At 39.2% G+C, this 19,542-nt stretch overlaps 1 protein-coding gene across 2 annotated transcripts in view; it reads left to right on the top strand.

Annotated features, from left to right (window-relative positions):
• The window catches only part of OLFM2 (olfactomedin 2), a 290,888-nt gene that overhangs the window by 135,656 nt on the left and 135,690 nt on the right, over positions 1 to 19,542 (top strand). For both annotated transcript variants that reach the window (XM_063449181.1, XM_063449182.1), the window contains exon 2: positions 17,206 to 17,355. In XM_063449181.1, the coding sequence (XP_063305251.1) occupies positions 17,206 to 17,355 (150 nt within the window). The remainder of the gene's footprint in view (positions 1 to 17,205; positions 17,356 to 19,542) is intronic.

Genomic DNA, 19,542 nt, shown 5'->3' with positions numbered 1-19,542 from the left:
GATTATATGGAGTAATAGGAGGAGTTACAGGAACAGGTTATATGGTGTAATAGGAGGAGTTATAGGGAGGTTATATGGAGTTATAGGAGGAGTTATAGGGAGAGGTTATATTTAGTAATAGGATAAGTTATAGAGAGAGATTATATGGAGTAATAGGAGGAGTTATAAGTAGAGGTTATATGGAGTAATAGGAGGAGTTATAGGGAGAGGTTATATGGAGTAATAGGAGGAGTTACAGGAACAGTTTATATGGAGTAATAGGAGGAGTTATAGGGAGGTTATATGGAGTTATAGGAGGAGTTATAGGGAGAGGTTATATTTAGTAATAGGATAAGTTATAGAGAGAGATTATATGGAGTAATAGGAGGAGTTATAAGTAGAGGTTATATGGAGTAATAGGAGGAGTTATAGGGAGAGGTTATATGGAGTAATAGGAGGAGTTATAGAGAGAGGTTATATGGAGTAATAGGAGAAGTTATGGAGAGAGATTATATGGAGTAAAATGAGGAGTTATAGGGAGTGGTTATATTTAGTAAAAGGAGGCGTTATAGAGAGAGATTATATGGAGTCATAGGAGGAGTTATAGGTAGAGGTTATATGGAGTAATAGGAGGACATTTTTTAATTAAATTTTCTTATGCCGCGGTCACAACTTAAGACCACAAGCCACTTACCTGCAGAGTATCCTGCCGCATACCATTTTATTTTCGGCCCGGGGGTAGGAGCTCCAAGTTACTACCTGACTTACCCCTGCTACATTTAGCAGAAACCGTACTTGTCCCTGCCTGTGATCACAGTAAGCCACTACTGAAGTTAAGACGGATGTGACATTGAAAAAGAGCTTGGGCTTTACATTTGTTCTCCTTTTTTAAGGTTCTATTATTATTTTATTTTTCAGTTCATGTCCACCTCTCAAAATGTTTGCATCGCACGGCTAAAACCTTTTGTGGGCTATTAAACCATTGGAAAAAATTAACCTATTAGTTGAATCAGCCGTGAGGCAACCAGTACCATGAGCATTATCTAATAATCATTTGTACCCCTTGGTGAAGCTCTGCTATACATGTGGAGTCAAATAGTTATTTGCCCCCCCACCCCCCCTTTTTTTTTCTCACCTTCTTTGGCATTAACAACAGCAACATAGAGGCTACAGAGTTGAACTTTACGGACTCTCACTTTTTCATTCTAGCTCGACATGTCATCAATATATGTAATACCAAGCCAACATTCACCCTCACTTGTAATGTTATATATTTTTTCTTTTTTTTTCTCTCCTTTTGTGTTAAGATATAACTCTAGTGACATATCACGTTGTACTTGCTATTACCTCGCTAGTTACCAACACTGTGAACCCTAACCAATCGCCCACTACAAAGGGCAGCAAATAGAAACGCATAGACAAGCCTGTCTGAGACCACTTCACTAAAAAGGTAAAACCACGCTGTTAGGCAAATACAGCACACCCACACAATACGAGGCCAACCAGTCTAAAGCCGTATGAATGTTTCATCTCTTGCAAACGCAACACCAAACAACCACAACCTTACACTCCACTCCTGCTGTTGCAGACATGTCTAACCTAGCCCCCTTTAATACACGCGACCTTTGCAGCATAGACTGCTCCACTATCAGATCTGTGTTTTGCTGCCGGCACAGCATGTTACCCGCAACCCCTAGTATATACCGTAAGTGCGCTCCCTCAGTGAATGCGGCACGCTTAAACCCATAATACCCAACATATTATAAGTGGACCAACCGTCAACATACCCTATATAGCCTGGTGATCTCATTGTATGGCTGTTAAACTTACCTAAACTCTTTAAATGAATAAGCATAGGTAGCTACCCGTCAACTAGCCAACACCTCGGGTACCTCCACACACCCAGCCTGTATAACATACAACGCCATCTGGTACTACATTAATGATACCCAAGTCTATTAGAATCTGTGCATGAAACTCACTAGCTAAACTAAGCCTAATTTCTTCTTCTTTTTTCTTTATTGTTTTCCTTTTCGTAAATCAAACTAAGCGATGTGCACCTACCCATGCCAAGGTTTAAACTCTCTAATTCTTAATACACTGTTGAGGCGTTGGCGCCTATTAGGTTCTCTCATAAAACTAAAACTGTGCTGTATAATCATATGCCACGTTATGTTTACACTGTTTTGATGTATCGCTGCTTGTGACTGCTTTTGTGGCTGAACAAGCCTTTTGTTATACCAAGCACAACAAAAATAAAGAATTAAAAAAAAAAAAAAATGTGTTTTGATGATTTGAGACACCTCGCTTGCCATAAATGATATATTACAATACAATTAATTACATATAAAGTGCATTTGTTAATATTATCTGCCCATTTGAAAGCTCCATATACTAATTCAGCATATGACTGTCCTTTAAAATTGGATATTTTAAGAAGTATGGACATTTCTGTCCATATTTCTATGACATGCGCACAGTCGATTATTCGGCAGGTGCGCTGTTTACCCCAACCCCCAATAACTTACAGACACCGTATTTCTGTTGGAATATAAAAGTCCACAGCTTTATTTATTATTATAAACAAGGTAACAAATTGGGGTCATTGCCACATAATATAAATTTACCCCCATCCCCCACCGTACATAAATTACCCCCGGCAATGACCCCGACCAATAACAATAAATAACATTATAAATAACAAATAACACATAACACATGGCCTACCAAAGAGGCCCCATATCCATAACTTTTTTAACTGTAGGGGTGTACCGAGACCCCCCTTCACCACCTGGTTCGGAGCCACCGATGAGCTTGAACCCACAAACCATTTAACACTCCGGTCTAATCCAGCCTAACCACTTGATACTCCTCCTACCTTCCAATTACCCAAGCCCTATCCCGCCGCTGTGACCAAACGGGAACTCCAAAACAACAGGGAGGGTGGGAGGGACAATTACCAGGTAAGTGTCAGTTTAGTTAAAATGTCCCTTACTCATAAAATGGCTGCTTAATATACTCCTATCATCCAACCCCCATTTACAAATAACCACGCCCCTTTAACTGGTTACTCCCCTGCCTACTCCTTGGCTCTGTCAAGGCCCACTCCCCTGACTGCGCTGTTCCATGGGCTTCAAACTGAAGGGACAGTCACACAAAAAATGAGACATTGTTTCTAACATCCCTGAACATTCTTCCCTCGGACAATTTCGTTCCTCAAGTTTTTTAAATTTCAAATTAGATCGAACGTATAATTTTCCTTGAAAACTAAGCCAAATAACATCTCTCAATTTAACTGGTATTCTTGTGCTAGAAACATTCTGAATGGCTTTTGTCATTAAGGTATTAGGGCAGTCTTTTAAAACTAGCTGGGCACTATAGTACTTATTTAACAGAACATGTGACCGGTGTATAGTCGCCATATGGGCTGGCGGAACCTTGGACAAAAAACCCCCCACATACCTAACCCAATAACACACTGACACCTGGTATATGGGAAAATTTGTCCACAGCTTTATTAAATAATTTAAATAATATATAACGATAATATTGCTTTAAATAAATTAACATATAAACATGGGTCATTGCCCCCACCTTCCGCCCCTCTCATCCGTATCCTTCTTTTTAATAGAGGGCAATGACCCCCAACATAACAAATACAAATATGTAACGACATTTTCCATCCTCGCCAACTTGAACCGAACAAGTGCCAACCATAAGTAACCATGGCAGGGGTATACCCGGATACCCCTGCCCCACCAGGTTCTGAGCCACCTCCAGGACTCGAAACCACCATTGACCATAATTCCACTTTTTTCCATGTTCCTCACGTTCCTCATAGGGAGCCTATGTCCTCTCTCTCAGCTCCCTATCCCGCCGCTGTGAAAAAACGGGAAACCCCTATCTAAACATAAACTATAGGGAGGGTGGGCGGGACAAACTGAACCGGGTAGGAAATTAGAAGTGAACCTTACAAAATGGCTCCTCCCTTAAATAGCCAATCCCACATATCCCATAACCCACCTGTCCTGTCTGTTCCTCCTGGGCCCGCCTCCTAACCCCTGTCAAGGCCCTGTTCCGCTTAAGCTGCGCTTTGGCTACATGGGGCTACAATATAATTGTTTTCTATCTAGCCCAGTGATATCTTCATATGAAATTTGCCATCTCAGCAACAACTTTATACATTGCTGAGCATATAGAGAGCAATGTTTAACTTTACCAGACAATCTTTTGATCTTTACACCTCTTGTCCAAACTCTAAGAAAGTGATTAATCTGGTTTTTATATAAGACTCCCCATAAATCTGTTCTACCAGATTTAAAAAAACTTAAATTCTTGGTTATATACAAGAGATTGTAAAAAAGTTCAGGACACAACATGCCTAATCCTCCATCTTTCCTATGGAGATATGAAATGTTACGTTTAACAATATTTAAATGATTTCCCCATATTAGCTGGAACAACAAACCGGTTATATTAAGCACCAAATTATCAGGTAATGGAAAGACAAAACTAGTATAAATAAAAATGGGTAATAAAAATCGTTTGATAGCTTGAATTTTCTTTTGGTAAGACCATTTCCAATTTTTCCATTTGTGTATTTTATCTGAGAATATTTTTAATTTATCATCCCAGTTTCTCTGGGCAATGTCTTCTACACATCCATATGTAATACCCAACACTTTGATTGTTTTGTCTTTTCTTTTAAAAGGGATTTGAAAAGCTTCTACATTATCCCCTAGCCACAATGCTTCACTTTTCTCCATATTAACCATAGAATTTGAAATTTGAGAGTAACTTTTAAGTTCTCTTTGTAACAATTGGTTATCTACTTCTGATTTAAAAAAAACAGAAATATCATCTGCATAAGCACAAACTTTGACCCTCTCGGAAACACCTTCTACCTTCACTTCCAAACCTTGAAAATTATGGTTTCCTTTTATTTTTCTTAATAGAGGGTCAATGCTAAAAACATAAAGCAAAGGACTTATAGGACAACCCTGACGAACTCCAGATTCAACCTGAAAAGGGTCTCCCAAACTACCATTATTTAAAGGGAAACATATTGCTTCTTTATATAATATCTTCAACCATTTAGTAAAAGTATCAGGAATGCCATATCTCCGTAAAGTCTGAAATAAAAATTCATGGTGTACTCGGTCAAATGCTTTGGTTTGGTCTAGCCCTACCAAATAAATACCTTCTCTCTGCTGCTTAGCGTATTCTACCACCTCTCTTATTAGCAACAGTGTATCCTGTATGCTACGATTCTTAACTGCACACAACTGACATGGACTTACCAAAATTTCAGCCACCGCACTAAGCCTTATAAACATGACTTTTGCAAGAATTTTGTAATCGGTATTCAATAATGATAACGGACGCCAGTTCTTTAGCTCATTTAAATTACCACTTTTAAATAAAAGTACCAAGACTGAGGCATACTGTGAGGACGGCAACTGTCCCAGAGTTAGCACTTCATTATATAGCACTACAAGGTCCGTTACCAAAAGATCTAAAAACACTTCATAAAACTCTGCAGTTATCCCATCCAATCCTGGACTTTTCTTCCCAACTAAGGATTGAATGCTATTTCTAACTTCTTCCTCTGTTATAGGCTTAACCATGATCTCAACATCCACTGAATTTAATACTGGATTATCAACATCTTGCAAATATTTTAAAATATTTTCATTTGCAATAGGCTGTCTTGCAAACAATTGCTTAAAGTATTTTGTGACAATATTTAAAATGTCCTTACTTTCTGTTTGTGTTTCACCATCTTGATCTACCAGTCCTGCTATGGCTTTCTTACATACTCTATCCTTACACGCTTGAAAAGGATCTGGGGCTGTGAAATCCCAACTATCAAATTCATTTTCAGCTTTTAGAGAGATCATACGGTCATATTGGAGTTTTTTCATTTTATCCTTAACTTGATTAATGCTATTTGAATTCACAGTCTCACCATTATTGACCAAGGATTATAATCTACTAAGTCTAAGCCTTAGGGCAAGATATTGCATATATTGACGATTTCCTTCTTTTCTTGCTTTTGATTTAAAAAAACTTTTAATATCTTTTTTTATTTGTTCCCACCAACTCGACATCGTGTCGTATTAGCACTGCGTGGTTTTTCGATCTTCATAAAAAGTAATGAATTCATGCTTAACATTTTCATTATCAAGTATTGTTGAGTTTAATTTCCAGATACCTTTCCCATATGTTATTCCTTCCTTTACCTTTAAGGACAGACTAATCATATCATGATCTGAAAATTCTACCAAGACTAGATTATATCTAAAAGATGAAGTTTGATTTTTTACATAAAGTCTATCTATACGACTTGCCCACCTCCCTTTATGATATGGAAATCCTCGCTGTGTAGGATAATTATATTTAAAAGTATCTATCAGACCAGCTTGACTGATCAGATTTTTTAGAAAATTTTCATCATATTTTACATTTTTATAATTACTATTTCGATCTTCATCATTTACCACACAGTTAAAATCACCCCCCATAATTAACACTTTGGATGTGAAACAATATGGTTTTACACTTAAAAACACTTTCTTCCTACCTGCTATTATCTGAGGAGCATATATATTAATTATTCGATATCTCACATCATTAAGTGTAAAATCTAACAAAAGGCATCTACCTGCAACAATTTCCACTATCCGATCAATTTTAAAATCACAGTTCTTAAACAAAATACCCACACCATCATAACTTTCCAGTCCAAATGACCAAAAGGATGGGCCCATTGTCCATTCTCTTTTAGCACAAACAACCTGGCTATTATTTCTTAATCTTGTCTCCTGTAATAAACACACATCAAATGATTGTTCTTTCAGAAAAGTATAGAGTAAGTCTCTTCTCTCTTTTAATCTCAAACTGTTAACATTAAGCGAGCACATATGTAAAGTCATGAAATCCAAGGAGATTCAGCGCTTCTTCTTTACTGCTCCTATATTGTCACCTTGAAATCCCCACCGTTTTATTGAAACAGAGGCAGTTGCTTCCTCTTCACACATCAACTGCAATTCCTCTGTGGATCGCCTTTTCCAGAGAGATCCTTCACTCTGTTTGAACTCCATGGCATCTTCACTAGGTTCGTCCAGGATAGCATAGCGACCAGCAGTTATTTCAAATGATGAAAGCATCTGAGGAGGTTTTTGTGACTCACAAGAACCTGGATATTTTAATTTCTTCTTGCGCTTTCCTTGCACCAACTGAAATTTTCATTGTTTTTTTCTGGTACTGGACCCTTTTCAACATTTAATGGAGATTGTATTTCCTTTACGTCTTTCCTTAAAATGTTTTCTGGCTCAGTAATGTCATCTTTCTGTGGCTCATTTGTATCTTGTTTCTCGGTTGTATTGGACTCTTCCATTGCTTCAGTAAGGATGCTTTCCAAATCTAGCACACAGTCGTTTATCTTATTATGGTGTGCTTCTGGGCACTCTCTAAAGGTGTGACCTTGTACAGAACATAAGTTGCATATTACGTCCTGCTTGTATTCTGATCTCATATGGCCCAGACAGTTACATTGAGAGCACTTTATTTCATCACAGCAATAGGCCAAATGCCTTATTGACCCACATTTATAACAGCTTCTAGGCTGTCCTGGATAATAGCAGATGCCTCTGTCCGCACCAATAAAAAAACTGTGTGGTAAATGGTGAGTAACTCCCCCTATCTGCCACAGTTTAACTTGCAGTTTCCATCCACCATTCCATAGCCCAATCTCATCATACATCTTTTGTGGGTCACTCACAACTGTACAGTGTCTCTTTATCCAGTACATTATGTCATTTAAAGCCACTACTTCTGTCTGGAACTGGAGATTGATGGACACTGTAGCCTGTTTTGTGAGTGGGATAGCTTTTATGTTTTTCCAGATACCATCTGATTTTGTCCTATGGAAAATCTCCCAAAACATATCCAAGTTCTGCATCAGTTTAAAACTAATGTCAAATTGTCTTGATCCAGGAAAGTGAATAAATGCAAATATTTCACTTGCAGAAAAACCCATGAATTCCATTAAGAGTTTGCGACCAATGAATATTCTGTCTGGAATGTCAGGTTCTGGTCCTGTGAACAACAGGCGCGCTGCATTCTTCTGCTTAGATACATCTCCCCTTGATCTTGCTACATTTGAAAACAAATTCCCGCTTACTGCAGGTTGTTGTACATTTACCTGTGAGCTGCTCTGTATGCTGGTTCCTATTCCCAATTTAGTACCTGAATCCGGTCCATGTTTTTGTCCTACTGCATTGCTAGAGCCAGTTCCAGATTGCAGATGACTATCTGGTGATTTCTGTAGATTCTGCTTTGCTGTGGAATTCCTGCTTTGTGTCATATCTCCTGCAATGCTTACACCAAGAGGTTTTTGCAAATCACTTTCTTTCTCAATAAGTCTTTCCACAACACGTTTTATGCTCCTAGATCTCAGCTTATGGACAGTTATTTCATTTGAACATTCAGGTATGGCAATGCTGAGGGCTGCTGGTTTAATGCACCCAGGTGAACTCTCAGGTTTACATTCAGCAGCAGCCTCTCCTGTTTGAGCAGGTAAAGTCACTGGGCACATTTTATCACTTAATTTCTTTATCATTACCCCTATTTGCTTGTCTTTAAGGGGTCGTGCTGGTACCTTCTTAATTCTTAATGGGTTTAACTTTTGCATTTTATAAAATTTTCTTTCCTCACCTTTTATTGCACTTTTCAGTTTTTCAATGCTTTCCTATTTTACATCCATTGCTGTTTGTAGGGAGTTGATGATCTCCTGGATCTGATCAATCTGCTGCAGTAAACCTTTTCTCTCAGATCCCTGGGTTACTTCATCCACTTTCTTCACCAAATCTTGCTTCTGCTTGTGCAAATCATCATACATTGCACATAAAGTCTGATAATTAGCAGAAGCATCTCCCAGTCTTTTGTCCAAAACCGTCAAAGCTTTACTAATTAAACTTTCCTTAAAATGTCTGCTTTCGTTTGTTTGGGCTTCTTGGCCTTCCAACACCTCCAGGACTGGGACTAGAGCAGGACTAGTATCCAGATCACCAACACTCCCCCCTGGGTCTGAGGCCATCCTCAGTCCCCCTACAGGAGCTCCAACACATAGGAGTTATAGGGAGAGGTTGTATGGAGTAATAGGAGGAGTTATAGGGATAGGTTATATAGAGAGATAGGAGGAGTTATAGAGAGAGATTATATGGAGTAATAGGAGGAGTTACAGGAACAGGTTATATGGTGTAATAGGAGTTATAGGCAGAGGTTATATGGTGTAATAGGAGTTATAGGCAGAGGTTATATGGTGTAATAGGAGATATAGGGAGAGGTTATATGGTGTGATAGGAGTTATAGACAGAGGTTATATTGTGTAATAGGAGTTATAGGCAGAGGTTATATGGTGTAATAGGAGATATAGGGAGAGGTTATATGGTGTAATAGGAGTTATAGGGAGAGGTTATATGTTGTAATAGGAGATATCGGGAGAAGTTATATGGTGTAATAGGAGTTATAGGGAGAGGTTATATAGTGTAATAGGAGTTATAGGGAGATGTTATATGGTGTAATAGGAGATATAGGGAGAGGTTATATAGTGTAATAGGAGTTATAGGGAGAGGTTGTATGGAGTAATAGGAGGAGTTATAGGGATAGGTTATATAGAGAGATAGGAGGAGTTATAGAGAGAGATTATATGGAGTAATAGGAGGAGTTACAGGAACAGGTTATATGGTGTAATAGGAGTTATAGGCAGAGGTTATATGGTGTAATAGGAGTTATAGGCAGAGGTTATATGGTGTAATAGGAGATATAGGGAGAGGTTATATGGTGTGATAGGAGTTATAGACAGAGGTTATATTGTGTAATAGGAGTTATAGGCAGAGGTTATATGGTGTAATAGGAGATATAGGGAGAGGTTATGTGGTGTAATAGGAGTTATAGACAGAGGATATATTGTGTAATAGGAGATATAGGCAGAGGTTATATGGTGTAATAGGAGATATAGGGAGAGGTTATATGGTGTAATAGGAGATATAGGGAGAGGTTATATGGTGTAATAGGAGATATAGGTAGAGGTTATATAGTGTAATAGGAGGTAAAGGGAGAGGTTATATGGTGTAATAGGAGTTATAGGGAGAGGTTATATGGTGTAATAGAAGTTATAGGCAGAGGTTATATGGTGTAATAGGAGATATAGGGAGAGGTTATATGGTGTAACAGGAGTTATAGGCAGAGGTTATATGGTGTAATAGGAGATAAAGGGAGAGGTTATATGTTGAGTGATAGAAGGAGTTAGAAAGAACAGGTTATATGGAGTAATAGAAACAGTTATAGAATTGTGGTATGTTTTGCTCTGTGTGCAGCCAATTAGTTACATTTCTTTCCTAATACTATGTAGGACCAATGATTTAAAAGCCTTCTCAGTAACCCATAAAAATTATACTTTGCCATATTTGGCTAGCACTGTAATTCTTGTAAATTCAGATTTTACTGAGCTCCCTCTGTTTCTAATCCTGCTAATGGATGGGGAAGAGGGAATATTGCGTACTCAGCAGCTCGCTCTCCCCATGGTGTTGCAGAGCGGGGCTGTTTGAAAGATGGATCTCTCCAATTCTTACAGCCGGCTGCCTGCATTCACAGAAAAACAGAGTAAATCACAGCTTGTGCTTTTAGAGACTTTCAAGTAAGAATATGTACAAGTTGCATTTCATGGATGGTAGTAAAGAGTGTCTCCAAATTTTTGTGTAAAAGAATTAAAAAATGACAGTGCACTAGGATTTGGTATCGGCGAAACCGAAAATATCCCGCTAGACCATTCAGGACTCTGATGATTTTTACTATTGAACGAGTCTCATGTTTTTCAGTGTTTACCATATTAATGTGTTATAGACGTCACTGTGAGGAAAGAGTGTGTGTCCTTTGGGAACTCACATTGGGTGAGTACTCGTTGGGCGAACACATTGTATGTTCCATAACCGTTAACTCTAGTTCTTAATCCAAATTGCATAGAAAATGAATTGATTGACACCATGACAAAGTCAATCAATGCAATCTTCTTAAAGGTGGATAGCAGCATAGTTTTTCAGGATGACTTTGAGTTAGACTAATAGTAGTGGCAGTTCACAGCGTCGATAATGCTAGATTGTACCTGTTCTTGGAAACCAGCTCAGACAGCACATCTCTCTCTTTGATCTCTCCCCCCTCTGTGCTGTGTTCATAGTCAGGCGCAGAGGGAAACCTTTGATTAAGTTAGTAAGTCAATAAATGTTCAGACTTAGGTCTGTGTGAATGTGGATATTATTATTTGGTTTGGCTCATGGAAATTCTTGCTCTGCAAAATGGGATTATTTACTCTACAAGCAATATATTTCCTTCTGTCGAATTTTCCAGTACATGGTCCTTAAGCCTTAAAGGCCATTTTCCTGTGTGGGATTGAAAAACATTTATATTTTACCAAAATGCCTCCACAGTTGGAGGTCTTTGTTTGCTTGAATTTTGCTGGAGAAATCTGCAATATTTAGGGAGTTCATTAGAAATTCATGTCCAATTATTAACCCTCAACACCGCATGAGTGAGGATTAGAGGTGGTTCACTGGGCAGGTCCACCTGGTCGGAATTTGGGAATCCACCACACAAGAGATGGGGGACACATAGATGAAGAAACCAGATGCCTGTTACAGCTGTTCACTTACTCTATTTTTACTCTCATACCACTGCCTCTCATGTAGAGGAGATAGGAGAACAGTGGGGTTACATATAGAAAGTGTTGTGCTCTGAAAACTGGTGCAAATATGGACAAGGGGCAGAGTCACCAATTGCATGTGTCTGCTTGTTCCATTGATTTCCATGGTGACTGCCCAACTTTTAGTATTTTCGACTACTTTTCAGAACATGACATTTTTTACACATGCTCCTTCTGACAAAACTGCAGTTCTGCTACTATGCAGATTTCTAACTTAGGATCTGAAGTCTCATTGCCTGGTTTTCTTCCTGTTCATCAACAGACACAGAGTGCCCTCACTCCAACCAACCAGGTGACCTAGCCCCACAGAGAAAGCCGCAAGTCTCCTAGTGGTCATTAAGACTTTAACCGGGTGGTGATTCAACACCGTGAGTGCTACAAGAGTGCTCTTTTGATGGAAAAAAGGCTAAGGGGGAGAGGCTATCTGGGGATCTAAGACATGTGTAGGTTATTTGTGTCATGTCATTTCTATGTCCCAGACTGTATAACAGGAGCTTCTGCCTGCTAGTAAGAAGGTAACGAGAGGAGTGGACAAGTGAGTTCTAGGGGACAGTCCTTAGAAAGCGCAGAGCTAGCGCATCATTAGACGCATTTATGCCAAGCTCAGGGTGCTTTCCCGCCAGGCTCAGCATCTAATTCTTTGTGCAGACAACACCCCCTCTCCCCCCCCCCCTTTTTGTCCATTTGGGTGGTTCTGGTTATGTGATTCATAGGGTATATGTTTTCTGATAGCTATTTTTCTGATACCCCTCCAGCACCACCTCCACCAGATACATGACGCATGGGATGTATAACTGTTTTAGTGTTTTCTGTCATAAGATTCCGTTATTAGGCCCATCATAATTGTCAGCACAATGTCCAATGGGATCTTAATCTGACCCTGAGAGGCACCAAGGTAGGATTTACATTGTTCTAACAATGGACCTCCTGTTAGGGTCTTGCTTATAAAAGTGTGCCTTGTTCTCAATAAACCAGCTCTTATTCGCCCATCACCAAGTCTCGGCTAGTGTTTGGGTGAGACAGCTAGAACAGCTATAGTCACTCCAGGTTTCAAGTGTTGAAAGAGACTCTTGACAGAGACACTCATGTTGAGTGCTGTGCTCTATCACACTCCTCTGAGTCTGACTCCATTCGGGTTCATATTTGAGTTATATTTTTCACTTTCTCGGTCAAAGGAATTTATTTTTCCTGAGAAATAATATAACACACAAAAGAGATCAGTAATGCAGTCCTGAGCAATTCTTGATCTATTTGAGGCACTTATATGGCAAACCACACTTTGGATGGATTCCAAATTGAAACTGAGCCTTATCATTTTGAAGAGAATTTGATAACTTGCAAATGATAGTAAACCTCCTGAACTATCTCTGTAATTTATGTTCCTAGTTTCCCTTACATTTACTGAATATGTTCCCATGCCAAGGCATTATCAGGGTTTTGATGAATAACTCAGCATATTAGTTTCTGGACATGGACATATAAAACAAGCTTATGGTCAACATGTGAATGAGCTAGTATTTATGACTTTTAATGGTCTTTACTCTTTGCATGAAGAACCATGCATTCTGAGGATTTCTGCTTAAACCCAGGTGAGCTAACCCTGCATAAGTGAACTTTACTGCCTTGTTTAGTCCACCTGTGATCATGTAGAGCAGTGTTCCTCTACCCTCTCCTCAAGGCACGCCTAACAGTCCAGGATTTAGGGATTACCAGGATGTGTTTAAGGTGTTTAAAAAACAAAACAAAAACATTCTAAAAAGACCTTAGACTCTAAGGTTTTTTCTTTTCTTCTTTTTCTAAACACCTTAGACACACCCGGGAATATCGATAAATCCTGGACTGTTAGGCGTGCCTTGAGGAGAGGGTTGAGGAGCACTGATATAGAGGGAGACCTAACATCTGGCCAGTGGATTGCTTTTCTAATTGCTGTATGGAGAGGTGTAGGCAAGCACTGCTGGTGAACTAAATTTTCAGAAAAAGACTGACTGAGCTCCATGGGAGTAAAAATACAACAGCCACATACAGATCTATTCACTAAAGTGAGAATTCAAAGTGGATTTCAAATTGTAGGCCAAAGTAGCTAATCTGGAAGCATAGCTGAATTAGAGATTTGTTTTCCAATTTAGTTATTTTGGCTTTAAATTTGAAATTAAATTTGAATTCTCACATTCGTGAATAACCGTGAACAAATGTTTCCAGATACATATCAATGTGATCAGCAATTTAAAATCATGCAATTCATATATAGGAAATAAATTCATAAGACAAGGAAGAATCCTAAAGGAACTGCCCTGATTAGATGATTTCTCATGTGCAGCATATGAATTCTATATTTTGCAGGGCAGTACATTTCATGTGTTGCCTGTTGGAATAAAAAGGTGACATGTTTCCAGAAATACACAATACATCTACAGTCTCTGCATGTTCTCTCTGGCTTAGTGGAGTATTTTTTTTCTTTCTGGCATCATTAATCTAAATATAGTTTTTATTTATGTCTACTATGAATCTAAGAAATGCCACATAATATGCTGGAAATAAGGTCATCAGAATTAAGTTATTTTTTAAGTTCTATTTTTTTTAATTTATTGCACCTTTAAGATGTGTACACAAGCTGTAAGAGGTTGTCTGACCTTGCTCCAGAGTTGTATTTAATATAACTAGGCCATTTAACCCTTGCATTGCCTGCCATTTCTGTTTGCCCTTGTCAAAAATGAAAAACATGTTGGAAGCCCGCAGATAAAAGAGTTAGTGTCGCTAAGGGATAGTGACCTAATGACAGTGACATATGTAACGGTTGTTACGGCTGCTCCCACTGGGGGCCTATAGTGACTTAATGACATTGACATATTTCATAGTTATGGTCCACTGTGTCCCAGCAGCATAAATAGTACTGAATTGAATTGATTAACTAGGATTGATCAGAGCTGGGCGCCATAGAACAATTAATTGCAGCTTCCAAATTAAGGTTGTGAAAGCATACTGATTTTCAAAAATCTTCAGGGTGCACGATGTCCCTGCATGTGTGCCAGCATTTTATGCTGATTGGCCACAAAGTCAGGCATTTGACTAGCATGCTGTGTTCACACTGCTGGATGGGAGATAATTGTCGAACTCTGCACACTTTGAACGCTCCATCAATTTAGTGGCATAGTAGATTAACATAGCTATACCAAAGTAACAGTCCAGCACAGAGCAGGGAAAGTGAACGGCCAAGCTTAACCCTAAACATTTGGAAGTAAGATCTTGATGCAGGTGGGAAGCCTACGCTCAGTGAGAAGGGGCAAGAAGTCTAGAAGTTTAGTAGTACCCTAAAATCCAAGAAGGATAATGTCTGCCCCACCATGTCTGGGCTGATAACAGTTAATCCACTACTGAGTCATCTCCAGACAGGGCACCAGGAGATCAGGACCCCAAACCCCCCTCCAAAGAATGCAATCTCACAGTGTAAATATTCCTGGACAGCTCACCAGCTACCTACAGTTCAAAAAGCGTTCTGATGGCACATTATTATTATGATTATTTATATAGCACCAACAAATTCTGCAGCGCCGTACAATGAGTGGACTAACAAACACGTTTTGTAACCAGACGAGTTCGATGCACAGGAACAGAGGGTTTGAGGGCCCTGCTCAATGAGTTTAGATGCTAGAGGGAGTGGGGTATAGTGACACAAAAGGTAAGGATAGGGGTAGAAAAGTAGATTAGTAGAATAGAACTCAGTAAAGACTTTATTTTTTAATGACAATTGCAGGAGAGGAATCAGGGTGTGATTGATAGTCTTACGTGAAGAAGTGAGTTTTTAATGATTTTTTGAAGGAGTGGAGACTAGGTGAGCGTCTAACGGAGAAGGGGGGGGGGGGGATTTTCACAGGAACGGTGCAGCCCTAGTGAAGTGTTGAAGTTGAGCATCAGAGGTGGGAGTACGAACAGAAGATAGACATAGGTCTTCGGCAGAGCGTAGGGGCTTATATGGAACATACTTGTGTATTAGGGAGCATAGATAGGTTGAAGCAGCATTATGTAGAGATTTTTAAACAAAAAACAAAATTTTAAATTGAGCCCTATATTTTACTGGAAGACAATGTAGGGACTGACAGAGGGGTGAGGCACATATATGCAGTGGTGTATCCTGGTTTTGTGCTGCCCTAGGCATGCCAGAACTCAGACGCGCCCCCGACCCTCCCTTTCCCTGGGGCTGCCGGGCGGGCGGCGCTGGCGAGGGAGCACTGATTAGTGAGCTCTCTGCTTAGCTCCCTCGCGCGCCGCAGAGTAATACCGGGAGCCGGAATATGACGTCAAGTGCTCCCTCACCAGCGCCGCCCGCCCGACCGACCGGAAAAAATTTGAGAAAACTCCTTAAATAACAGAAATTGTACATAAAAGCTAAACTTTATGTCATTGCCCAAAATTTCTATTCCATAAACTTGAGATAACATGATACCATTGGTTAATTTCTGTACCCAATGTATCCTAGACCACGATTTGGCAATTATTGTGTGGCTAGGGTACCCTTCTTAACACTACAGGATTGTGATACTAAACATCACCCTACTAAGTAGGAAGGTTGGACCAATCTTTTGCTAATATCGCAAAAGCATCTGGGAAGGGGATCTTAGGAAAGCTAAAAACAATGTTTAAAAGGAAGGTCTCCTACGCTTTTGGAAGAAGCTCACTTTCTGGATTATTCACTAAATTTAAATTTAGACCATAAAATCTGGATTGCAAATCTGAAGTTAAAATAGTCAAGATCTATATTTGCTGAGTTGAAGATTTTTTTTCCGGATCAGCTATTTTAGCCTCAATTATTCTATGTGGATTCAATTTGTTAAACTTCAATGTTTAGTAATTACTTCTATTTATAAGCGTTTCGGGACATCCTGCTAGAACATATAAACCACACTGCACTGTGTAGTATATGGTAAATGTTCAGCCTAACAGAAGCATCTGCTAAAACAGGCCTTTTATTGTTACAATTAACTATTGGTTCCTAAACAGATTGTGGAACTGGACTGAGTGTGCCAAAGAGAGGCTGATGTTGGACGATCATTTTAATGGTTCCATCAAAATCTGATGCTTGTTGGCAACGATTAACTGTCTAAAACAAAGCACGTTACAAGCATGTTTACATTATGTGCATTTTCATAATATAATTGTTTAATGTACTCAATAATATATTCAGGTAATTCTAACTATGGATTCACCGCACTGTTCCCTGTACTAATTAATTATGCTTGATATGTACAGGGCAGCAATTAGATAATGATGATAACTAATTGAAGACAAATACATGCTTCACAATTAAACACAGGGTGCATTTTTTTCTTTTGTGAATTGACATTATATATAGCTGTTGTAGGATTTGCATGATAGAATAATAAAAAAAAAATATGTATTTAGTTGGAATTTAAGCACATAGATAAACTCATAAACCTTGCCTAAATCATTTAACTTCTGTCAATTTCCAGATGCTCTTTCCCAGTCCTGAAGATGGGTGGCAGATATACACATCGGCACAAGCCCCAGACGGCAAATGTATCTGCACAGTGGTGGCTCCTGCACAGACCACCTGCTCCAGGGACCCCCGGAGTCGACAGCTAAGGCAGTTAATGGAAAAGGTAAACAAGGCACTGCACAGTTTTAACTTTTTGGCTTACTAGTCACAGAATTCTTTGAATGTGAAAGATAACCAAAGAATAGGGGCACGACTTTGAAGTGCCTGCTTTAGACTGGTTGGATTGCTGTGTAGTTGATGTTGTACTGCCAAATAAAAGGATTCATTGAGTAGAGGTGAATGTTTCTGTCCCGGTTAAAGGGTTGCAGGTATATAATGTAGCGATTTTGTGATCATACAATAAAGTTTATTCTATATTGGAATCAGGATCCACAGAACATCATGTTCATGGGCTTGAGTTCTGGTGATACATTACACAATATTAAAACTGGTATTAGTCAAAATCTGGACATAGAAGTAAATCAAGAAAAATAGCAAGTGTTATTAACATTTTGTTTATTTTTATTTGCTTTAGAATATAGCAAGAACAAGGGCAATGTAGTTATGCAAAATCTAAGGAGTTCCAGACTGTCAAAGTTACGAGTGCCAGGGGTGTAACTAGTCACATTTCAGACAAAAACACTGCATATACAGACTTCGCCTAGCATGACCATTTCAAATCAATGAAGTGGCCAAGGTGGTTGGAGTAACCCTTTAATTATAGTCCACACAGCATTATAAATTGTGTTCATCACAATTTTAGCTGTTTACAGAAGGAGAACAGACCTGACTAGTTCTTATATGTTGTCATTATGGGTCAGCGTTAGACAACACATATTGGTCTTTGTGTCCTGTATCTATAGATACATACTATATATATATATATATATATATATATAATAGTTTCATTTTATCTATCAGAGTAAACCGAATGTAACATTCAACCCTCAGCTTAAAAAGAAACTACAACTGTTGTTTTAATCAACATACCTATGTTGGTAACCTCATGAACAAGGGGCATATTTATTCACTAAACAGTCTTGATGGTACACGTATAGTTCAGCCCAAATTTTGCAATTTGGTTGATAGTTTAACACTTTCTGGTCACATAAATATACATGTTGTGTAGCAGGTAAGTTGTCAAGACAACTGTAAATGTTTATTGCCATGGTAACTGATTAGGTCAAGACGTGAGGCAGCATCTAAGGTAACAGTGCACATGCAAATATGGTACAGGATGTTGTCAGGGTGACTGCATAATGTATTCTTGTTACCATTGGTAACTGAGTAGGTAGTGGTGTCCTGCAGCAGCCTAGCTGACAGAATGGACACAGATGTGGTACAGTTGGCTTATATGGGCTTTTTGTAAAAGTGTATATTGCTTAATTAAGGACCAAACTTCTGGAATAAAAGGGAATCATGACATGTCACACATGTCATGTGTCCTTAAGGGGTTAAATATAGGTGTGTTTAAACAGCTAAGATGTAATATTAAACAGTTATGTTGTATAAGTTGGGTTGTCAAAGCAATAACATTTTTTTAAGGACTTACTTTCCAAAGTGAGGTGCATTGTAGCAGTTAAAGGGACATGCCACTGCCCAAATACAAAATAAATACAAATCACTGTTTAGTAGGTAAACCCCAAATGTGCATTTTTTTTCCATCGGAGTTATATCTAAACACAGCTTGCAAAAACTAGCTCTTGTCTGCTGCCTTTGTAATCCCTCCTGTTCTAACCCCACTCAGACTTTATGTAACTGTTCAATCACAGATTTCGCAATGAGAAGTATTGGCAAAGCAGGTGCTCTGGGCAATTGCTGTCTATTGAGTTCAGTGCAGATAAGCTAATTAAACCAAGATGTTTCAGGACCTGTTGTCTACTTGAAAAGCCAGGGGGTTGTAACAGTGTAATTTACAAAAGTGTACATTTCTATTGAAATTGGCACTTTTTCAAAATGAAAACCAATAGAACACACTCTTCAGCAAGCTAAAGTGCTTTAAGGGTCTGGAGTGTCCCTTTAACCCCTTCCCGCCGTTACGACGTGCTATGCCGTCACGTTTTAAGTGGGCTTTAAAGCCGTTGCGACGGCATGGCACGCCGTAACGGCTTTGAGCCCTGGAGCACCCGGGATACTTACCTTCCCGGCGCTCCGCTTCGGGAGGACTGCCTCACAGCCCAGGCAGCCCTCCCACGGCAAATCAGGCCCCCAGGGGCCATGTGATCGCTCTCAAAGAGCGATCACATGGCCCCCTATAGCTGGCTGTCTAAAATATCAGACAGTCCCCCTGCTGGTGGGAAGTATAAAAAAA

The sequence above is a fragment of the Pelobates fuscus genome, chromosome 3, assembly GCF_036172605.1.
Source record: "Pelobates fuscus isolate aPelFus1 chromosome 3, aPelFus1.pri, whole genome shotgun sequence".
Taxonomy (NCBI): Eukaryota; Metazoa; Chordata; class Amphibia; order Anura; family Pelobatidae; genus Pelobates; species Pelobates fuscus.
Note: the sequence above shows the minus strand (reverse complement) of the source record. Positions and strands in the feature narration are given on the sequence as shown.